This window comes from Epinephelus lanceolatus, chromosome 3 (genome assembly GCF_041903045.1).
Source record: "Epinephelus lanceolatus isolate andai-2023 chromosome 3, ASM4190304v1, whole genome shotgun sequence".
Lineage (NCBI taxonomy): Eukaryota > Metazoa > Chordata > Actinopteri > Perciformes > Serranidae > Epinephelus > Epinephelus lanceolatus.
This window is the reverse complement of record NC_135736.1, coordinates 49,938,175-49,948,391: the sequence shown is the minus strand read 5'-3', so window position 1 is coordinate 49,948,391 and position 10,217 is coordinate 49,938,175. Positions and strand designations below refer to the sequence as shown.

General features: G+C 42.4%; 1 protein-coding gene across 1 annotated transcript in view; it reads left to right on the top strand.

Moving 5' to 3' along the window:
* The first annotated feature begins 831 nt into the window (after positions 1–831).
* Positions 832–10,217, top strand: part of kcnh1b (potassium voltage-gated channel, subfamily H (eag-related), member 1b) — an 84,352-nt gene continuing 74,966 nt past the window's right edge. Inside the window, exon 1 of the mRNA XM_033624764.2 lies at positions 832–1,038. Coding sequence (XP_033480655.1) covers positions 966–1,038 — 73 coding nt within the window. The 5' untranslated portion in view covers positions 832–965. The remainder of the gene's footprint in view (positions 1,039–10,217) is intronic.

The following is a 10,217-nucleotide window of genomic DNA, read 5'->3' as shown; positions in this document are numbered from 1 at the left end:
TCTCTATCCATCTGTCTCTGTCTTCACCCATGTCTCTCTACCTGTCTGTCCCTCCCTCTTTCTCTGTCTCCCTCCGCCTGTCTGTCTCTACCTGTTTGTCTCTGTCTCTATCCATCTGTCTCCACCTGTCTGTCTGGCTCTTAACTGTCTGTCTCTGTCTCTACCTGTCTGTCTGTCTCTACCTGTCTGTCTCTGTCTTCACCCATGTCTCTCTACCTGTCTGCCTCCACCTGCCTGTCTCTACCTGTCTGTCTCTACCTGTCTGTCTCTACCTGTCTGCCTCCACCTGCCTGTCTCTACCTGTCTGTCTCCACCTGCCTGTCTCTACCTGTCTGTCTGTCTGTCTGTCTGTCTCTACCTGTCTGTCTGTGTCTCTATCCATCTGTCTCTGTCTTCACCCATGTCTCTCTACCTGTCTGTCCCTCCCTCTTTCTCTGTCTCCCTCCGCCTGTCTGTCTCTACCTGTTTGTCTCTGTCTCTATCCATCTGTCTCCACCTGTCTGTCTGGCTCTTAACTGTCTGTCTCTGTCTCTACCTGTCTGTCTGTCTCTACCTGTCTGTCTCTGTCTTCACCCATGTCTCTCTACCTGTCTGCCTCCACCTGCCTGTCTCTACCTGTCTGTCTCTGTCTCTATCCGTCTGTCTCTGTCTTCACCCATGTCTCTGTACCTGTCTGTCCCTCCCTCTTTCTCTCTCTCCCTCCACCTGTTTGTCTCTACCTGTCTGTCCCTCCCTCCCTGTCCCTGTCTCTCAGTGTGTCCTAAGCTGTGTGGACCGCAGACCGCCTCGCGGAGGGTGCTCTCGGAGCGCGTGCTGCAGCCATCTGCCAATGAGGAGCCTGCTGACAGAGAGAGAGAGCGCGCGGGAGAGCGAGGCTCCTACTCTACAGCGCGCGGGGCTCGTGCAGCATCAGATATGTGAGCGGCGGGAAGCAGCTCTGCCTCGCGCTGCAGGAGGACGGCAGGATGGCGGGAGGACGGCGGGGTCTCGTGGCCCCTCAGAACACGTTCCTGGAGAACATCGTCCGCCGGTCCAACGGTAGGATCCGGTTCAGTCCGGTTTACACAGCTGGCTTTAACGGCCACAGCCTGTCTGTGGCGGGGAACGTCTCGTGGTTCTGTTCGGTTGTTTCATCATCAGACAGCTCCTCTGTGATAGGCTCATGTCATTCCACAAAACCTGCACGTGCCTGGTTCCTTACCTTTGTAGTAAGCTTATTAGTTAGCTTCACTTCCGGTGTTTGTCTTCATCACAGCAGAATTTATCTTCACCTAAAATCAACCAGTGTGTCTCATTAAAACCGCCACGCAGTTTCATATGTCTTATTCTTGTTATATTTTCGTATTAAACCCACCAGAGCGCATGTTTACCTTCGTGTCCCACCGTATATTAGCCAAGACTTACATTAAATTTGTTCTGATCATTTTAATATATTTTTATATTCTAAACTAGCATATTTACCTTCATTTTATGACGTTATATTAGGCCATGTAGTTAGCCTGGGCTTGCATTCATTTAAAAATACTAGTATGTACATATTCTATATTTTGATATTTTCATCACATTCTCAGCATATTTACCTTTAACATTAAATGAGGCTGTACACCTTCTACCCTGTATTCTGATCATACAGGCAAAATACTACACAGGGTTCCAGAGGATCCTTAAAAAGTCTGACAAGGCATTTCATTTATTAATCTAATAATAAGGCCTTAGCTGGTATTAAAAACAACATTTAAAAGTCTTAAAAGTTCTCAGACTTGGGGAATAGGATTTTATGAATATGTAAAATTTCAAAATAATTGTAACAGATATTTTTGTAAAATAATTTAACTTAGACTGCCTGTCTTATTAACGTCTGAAAAGCCGAACCAAAACACTAAGAAAACTCACCAACCAACGGCAGATATTTCCAAGTTTTATGTTGCAACAAACATTTGGTCCATCTTGCCATTTGAGCTAAAATGCCCTGAAATAATTGATGTCACTTCATGTTTTGTTTTTTGTTTTTAATTAAGTTTAAGTTATTGTAAAAAACAAAATCGTAAATTTCATTGTGAGTGGCATTTAAAAAAATCTTAAAAAGTCTTAAATCTAACTCACCTTGAACTGTCCGAACAGATGTTTTGTTTTTTTCTACATATTTTTATATTGAAGCATATTTTTAAAGGTTGTGTGCTGTACATCTTCTCTACCCTGCATTCTGCTTGATGTAGGCTGAGTTAACCACATTTATATTTAAAAACTAACACGTATATATTTTGATGATGCTTCATATATTCAAAGTAGCACATATATATACCTTAAATTTGAGAAAGATAATTTAATTTCCTTCTCATGTTGCCTTGCCTGTCCTATGTTTGACTTCATATAAATCAACCTCAAAGTTCACATTTAAAGAACAAGTCAGCAGACAGAAAATTAATCGGTAACTATTTTGTAATTATTTGTCAAGCGACGGGTTTTGCTGGTTACAGATTCTCCAATGTGAGAATTTACTGCTTTCTCTTTGTTTATGTCATCATAAACTGAATATATATTTCAAGCTGTGTATTTGCTTGATAGATGAATAATCAATAGATTAATCATCAATGAAAGCAATCGTTATTTGCAGCCCTATTTTACTTCCATATATATAGAGTATGCATATGGCCTAATGTAGGCCTGTGTAAAGGTAACAGTAATATGAAATATTAAAATAGGTGTGTCACTTTAACTATTTAGTAGGTCACTGAATTCTGCTGGATACAACTCTAGTCTGTGTATTAGCATCAAATTAAATGTGATTCTCACACTGCTGAAAAACATTTAACTCCAACTTTGTGACAAAATGTTCTTCAACATTCAGTATCAAAATAACAATAACACATAAAGTCTAAAAGTCCACTGAGGTATGCACGTACAGTGAGCATGATGGGACATGGAGGCTTCACAAATAACAAACCAAAGATTCCTTAAACTGAGAACTTTATAGAAATGTCATTTAAGAGGAACTTTAAAGAGCCAGTCTCCAAAATGACAGAGAGCAAACATGTCATTTCTGACTCGTCCTCAGATTCTGGGACATCTGTCGGTCTCTGCCTCGATGCAGTGACGGTGAACAACATAACATTTGTGCTGCTGTTCCTGTTTTGAGCAACAAAATGTTGTCCATAAGTTCAAAGTAACATGAGTTGAATCAGTCTTTAGTCAGTCAGGTACACAGTAGGAACTCAAAGTGATCACAGCAGAGTCAGGTGGTGATGGGTAGCCTGTGTTTTTAGTTCAGCTCTGATCTCACTGTTTCATCTGTTTCTGCTCCTTTAAACACTTTTCGTCCGTTTGGATATTATATCACTGACAGACGTGCACGTGTCCCTCCCCATCCTCTGACCTGTAATATAGATGTTGTATTAGATTTTGGATTATGGTTAGTGTTGTGTTTTCCTGGTTTTAAAGGCTGCATTACAGTAAAGTGATGTCATTTCCTGAACTTCCACCAGACTGTTGCAGCTGCTCTACTATTTGCCTTCACTAGGGTTGGGATCTGGATCCGGTTCTTTTTTGGAACCGGGTCCAAAGTTCCGGTTCCGGAACCAGTTCCATCACATTTGGAGTAACGGTTCCTGCAAACGGTTCCTAGATTGTAAAAAAAAAAAACATATCACGTGCATTTCCATTAGAGTGCGGCACGGGCCGTATATTTCTGTCTGAACCCGACCGAGCCCGACATTATTTAATGACTAAAGCACTGAGTTTGTGTCACACAGTTGTCATGGTTACAGGCTATTTAACAGGCCGGGCGTGCGCCGTGGGTGCTCAGCGGAGAGGGAGTCCTCCGTGTTTGAGACGGGAGCGGGCGGCGGGAGGTCCGACGCTTCCAGCGAGGGGAGTGGTAGAAATATAACAAAATAAGATAAAATAGGAGACACCTGTTTCCCTCTTTTATTTTATTTTCAGCGTTTAATCAAGGCGGAGGCGGGCGGCGGGAGGTCCGCTTCCAGCGAGGGGAGAGGTAGAAACAAACAGCCAATGTGTGTGTGTTCTGTTCAGGTGTAAATAACAGTGCCCAAGCATGAATGCATATAAGTATTTTTTATTACATTGCTGTGGTTAATTTGGGGTAATAGTGTTACTGTAGAAATCAGAGAATCACTTTTTGTTGTTATATATTCTCAGGGAGATGATACAAGCTCTAAATCTGAATATAATGTAGGAATCGGTAAGGAATCGGAATCGTTAAAATCCTAACGAGTCTCAACCCTAGCCTTCACACACTTGTAGTCTCATTCATGAAACGTGAGCAGAACAAATGTGCGTGTAAACTATTTGTAGAGGGAAAAGTAACTGTGTTTCAGCATTCATCAAACGTTAGTAGCTCAGATCTTTTCAAAGGTACTAATCAAAATCTCCACCCCCTTCTGACTGCTCCTAGTGTTTTTGTAAATAAGATATTGCACAGAAATGTTGCTTGTTGTTATTAGAAATGACAACCTTAATTCATATTGTGCTCTGTTATGTTCACAATACTTTGAAACACATTAAAGGGGCAAAAAGCGAAATGGTTTCACCGCTAGGTTTGCTGTTGTGCACTGCCTGCAGACCAAAACAAGGTGTGTCATGAGCCACACCTCCCTCTACCTCTGCTCTGAAAATGAGTATAATAGGTCCTCTTTAACGTTACCTGTCCAGGAGAAGAAGAGCTAGCTCCGAGTCAGATTGTAGCCCCTTCAGCTCTCGCAGTGCTCTCCACCTTGGAAATACAAGGCCAATGTCAATCCGAGTTCTGTCCCTTTCTTTATCCGACAACTTCGTTCACATGAACGTACATGAATGCGCAGCCGGACCGGCTTGTAAACAGTGGGCTGGAGATCAACACAGAGAGAGGGTGTGTGAGGTCATGCTATACTCCAGATGAAATTACACCTCTAGTTAGTGCTCCTTTAAAGTCAAAAATGACAGGAGATTAGAAATAAAACTCATTCAGATAGATTAGTTGGTAATTAGCAGATTAGGTTTCTTAAAAATGTGAATGAGTTCTTTAAATCGACTTAATACCTGTGTTTTCTACATGTCTGCCATCCCTCTGATCCAATCAGGAGAGACACCTCCAGTGGAGGCGTGTCGTTGTCTCTCTGATGATGTAAGCAATGTGTTTGTCTGCTGCTGTGACTGGGCGGAGCCTCCTGTAGCTGTTGCGGTTTTTTATGCGTGTGCGTTTTTTGGATGAAGTTTAATTTTGAAGCATTTTAACTTCCTGGATGGTTCTTACAACAGAGGACGCAGAATTAACGGCACCTGTTACCTCCTTCCAGGCCTGTGATGTACCTGTCCCTGTCACACCACCACTAATAAATTAATAATAAACAAATTAATATATATTTGCTATTTTTTTCCTGAACTTCACCTAAAATAACTTCAGCCTCAGCTTTGGAAAAGTCTTTTTCATTTGCTCCATGTGTTCACAGGTCGACAGGATGCACCTGTCCACAGTAATTATCACCTCCATATATGGTGTCATGGGCGGGATGGATGCTAGTTGCTGACTAGCAGTAGCACGCTGTCAGTTTACGATTGTTTGGCGTTCATGAACATGAACACATGCCTATTGTGCCCCGTGGTGTTCATGAATCCAGTGTAGGTTTTTAGTTTTTAAGTTTTTTATGTGCAAACCTCCTCACAGATTTAATAACATTTCATAAATGAGACCATTAGTCATTACATCCACTTAACTGATATCTCGCCCCACCGTACCTCTCTGAGCTGCTCCATCCCTACGCTTCTGCTCGGAGGAAGCTCTGGTTGGATAGAGCTTTTTCTGTTGCTGCTCCCAAACTTTACGAACGACCTACCTTTGCACATCAGACAAGCCACCTCACTGTCCAATTTTAAAACTCGTCTCAAAACCCATTTTTATTCCTTGGCTTTCAACTCAGCGCAAGACTCTGCTCTTGTTTTAGTGTTTTTATTGTTTATAATTGTTTGTTTTATGTTTTATGTTTATGTACAGCGCTTTGTTTCGGCTGTTGTTGTTTTTAAAGTGCTCTGTAAATAAAGTTGAGTTGAGATGATTATGTATCCAAAGTCTCCTTGTGTAGATATTTTGTCAAAGCGCCGACAGTCAGCTCTACAAATATCGTCACGATATCAGTGTCAAAAATAAAGTGAAATCCAGGGGCTGGTGTTTTGACTTGCAAAGCTTTCATGCACAGTAACGCAGAGCGCAGTCTGTCTCTCCTCTCTGCTGAGCTCCTGTGTGTGTGAGAGCAGGAGCTGAGCCCCGCCCATGGCGAGACATCAGACGCCATGAGCAACAGCAAAACGCAGCATGAACGTTTTTATTTGTTATTTACTGAGGTTATGAGCGCTTGTTTCATTCAGCTCAGTGTGAGAGCCTGTTGCATTTTGCTGTGGCACACCCTGTTTGTTTTTTGTTGTTGGTGTAAACACCCTGCTCAAAGAGAGACGGACCAACGGCTTCTCATCCCACATCGTTACATATCACCGCCTGGTCAGTGGACTTTCACGTCTACTTATTACACGCTCGCCTTTCTGCTTTTGCTGTCGATGAACCAGGACGCCACAACCAATAACGAGATGTTGACAAAAACACATGGTTAGGTTTAGAAAAAAATCCTACATGGTTTGGCTCTTAGCTCATACAGGAAGCAAACAGCAGGCACACGGGTGAAAGTCCAGAGTTTGTTGGACCCATCCACCGCCCGTCCAACCCATCCTATAAGGACTCTCCAGCTCCATATATTACATCGTTACTGGCAGAATTTCCAACTGACGCAGTCCAGCAGCGTATCATACTGCTGCGACAGGTGCTGTCCAGCCAACCAGCAACATATCATAGCACAATGTAAGGTACTGTCCACCCACGTTACAGTGGCCAACGTGAAAACATGAATATCCTTCTCTAGATCCAGTGTTTGGTTTGTCTGTTCTGGGCTACTGTAGAAACATGGCGGTGCAACATGGTGATCTCTGTAGACCTGCTCCCAGTGTGGATATAATCAGCTCATTCTGAGGTAACGAAAACTCAATGATTCTTGTTTTCAGCTGATTACACACTAAGAAAACACACTGATTGTATTATATTCCATTTCTGACACCCCCCCCCACTACACACTGGAGCTTTAATGAGTCACATTAAGAGGACACTGAGCTGTGGGACATGATCGGACCCTGAGAACAGAGATACACTACTGTTAGCATGCTAATATGCTAAAGCTGACAATTGCGTGCACTTCTCAGATTTTATGTGCACTGTGCATATGTATATGGTATTCAAACCCTACACACACACACGCGCAGACGGCTCTGTAAACAGACATACAGGAACACATTTATCTCTATCAGCCATGTGCTTCCTGTTGAAGTGATGCAGTTGAACGAGCAGCAGATCCGCCTCAGTCAGGCTGCTGCTTAATTCACTGTGATGATAAACTACAGCTGAACAATCAATTAACACCACGTCACGCCGCTCAGCCCAATTCACCCCAATTAATGAAATGACAAGGGATGGAGTCGAACTTTAAACTCTGACAAACTGCTGGCGGCCCTGAGAGGCTGCAGTGTTCATTACCGCACACAGCGGGGAGCGTTTGTCCTGGTGGTGGCGCTAGAGGGATGGTCAGGAAATGTCTTAATAAGCTTCTTGTGGGGTTAAGACCAAGTTCTCTGCTTCGTCTGAAGAACAACACATGTCAGGAAGAGTCAGTAATTCACTGTTACCGGTCATAAACAGAATTAAGCTGTAATGAAATAGTGATGTGAGGCTATTATGATACAGAAATCAGACAAATATTTGAGTAAATAAATAAAAATAGAAAAATTAGTAATTAAAATATACAAAATGAGATCTGGAGCTGAATCTTACAATATATTTCTTCATAACTTTAATAATTTCACTAGAGATGCACCAATTGTAAAATTCTGGGCCTATACCGATTTTTCTTGTTGTTGATATGTTTTCCCCTCATAAAACAACAACTGAACAGTTTTAAAGTCAACAGAATCCAACAACTGTTTGGCAAATGGTTCGTAGCAACCAGCGTCCCGTCGTCCCGGGGACAACAGAAAATATGTCTGGACAAACAGAGATCTTCCCTGGGATGCCGTCAGGATGACAGGACGCAGTAAACTCACTGTCAACATGTCAGAGGACGCAGCCTGTTGTTGATCTGATGATGCTACACTGTGAACGACAAATCTGCGATGACATCAGCAGGAGGAGAGCTAGTTAACGTTAGCTGTTAGCAGCCGGTGGCCACGACTAACGGAGGTTACACTGAGTTACATTATGATGCATTCAAGCTCTTTTCAATAAGCACTGGATGAAGGTAAATTCTAACATTCTCATGATGTGTTCAATGTCATCTTGTGAATTGTAGTTTTTGGTGAGAAATTTGAATAAATCAGCTGTTTGAAGGAGAAATACGTTGAAGTTTTCACTATAAAATAGATATTAGAGAGGAAACTATTAAAAGATCACGTAAAAGACAAAGATTTTTCAGAAATGTGTCTGATTGAATTTGTGCTCAGTGGTAGGGTAGAGAAGGATGACTTTGAAACTTTTTTTTAACAATAAAGATTTCTTTGTTTACATCACACAAAAGGGGGAATAAATAACAACAAATAGAAATAAACAACAATATAAGAACATTAGTGTTGATATTGGCCCAGAATTTCAAAATCAGTGCATCCAGATTAACACCTAGTGATAGCTAGCTGCTAACACCTAACAGCTAACATTAACTAGCTGCTAACACCTAACAGCTAACATAAACTAGCTGCTAACACCTAACAGCTAACATTAACTAGCTGCTAACACCTAACAGTTTACATTAACTGGATGCTAACACCTAACAGCTAACATTAACTAGCTGCTAACAGCTAACATAAATTAGCTGCTAACACCTAACAGCTAACATTAACTAGCTGCTAACAGCTAACATAAACTAGCTGCTAACACCTAACATAAACTAGCTGCTAACACCTAACAGCTAACATTAAGTAGCTCTCCTCCTGCTGATGTCATCACAGATTTGTTGTTCATGATGTAGCATCATCAGGTAAACAACAGGCTGCGTCCTCTGACAGGTCCATATTGAGTTTACTGCGTCCTTCTGTCTCGACAGCGTCCAGTGGAAGATCTCTGTTCGTCCCAAACATGTCTTTTATTGTCCCCGGGATGATGGGAGGCTGTTATCCTGTAGCTCTGCTTGTCAGCTTGAGACACAACAGAAAAACATAGACTGCTGCTGTCGGCTGAGAACGGTCGCCAAGGAGGATATCGGCCGATAACCATGTTCGGCTGATAAATCTGTGCATCCCTAATCTTCACACATGAACGTTCGGTGACATCAGATGTGTTTATCTGTTGCGACCATGTTGTGTGTGTTTGAAACAAATCTCCATCCTGAAGTGTGTGACGTTAACAACATGACACAGGTGAGTGGTGTCATGTTGTTAACGTCCTTTGGGTTCTTCAGGAGCATGTTAAAGCCTGCAGGATGCTCCTCAGCTGCACGTCACACATGATCTTCTTCTCTCAGGCTTTGTTTCAAAAATTAATGTCAAAGAGTGAAATATTCAGGAGGTCATACTGGAATGCCAGGTTTGGTAATATATTGATATTATATTGATATGATGATGAGACTAGATATGCTCTAGGAAACAGCAGAGTGTTAGTAGTTCGTCGATAGAGAGTAGTGAAAAGTTTTTTTAGTTATAAAGTTTGTGAATGGACCACACTTACCACGCAACAGGAGAGAATGAACCCGAACCGTCATCTGCGAGGAAAAGACGACGCAGCTTCACTCCTTGTGATGCACTCTCTGTGGCGCTTTTCCTCCTGATGATATATCTCCCCAACGATGGTAGCAGTAGCACCGAATCCCATTCTGTGCATTCAGCCTCTCTTCTCACCCGCTCAGCATCAAACACATGGAGTTCCTCATCTGTATGCTCCGGCTCAAACAGGTATGGCTCTGGGTCTGTGTCTGCTACAAGAAACTCTTTAAAATCGCGTTCAAAGTCGTCCATTGCAGCTACTATAGTCCGGAGATATCGCTAGGCTAAATAAACAGCTGAGCTCTGTTTACAGGCTACGCTGTCAGTCAGTGTACGGGCTGGAGATTGGTGGAGCAGAGAGGGGAGGGGGTCCCCACTTAGTATGGTAAACGAGTATGTGTGTATGAAGTGTGTCTGTTACGCCAGAAGAGTCAGAG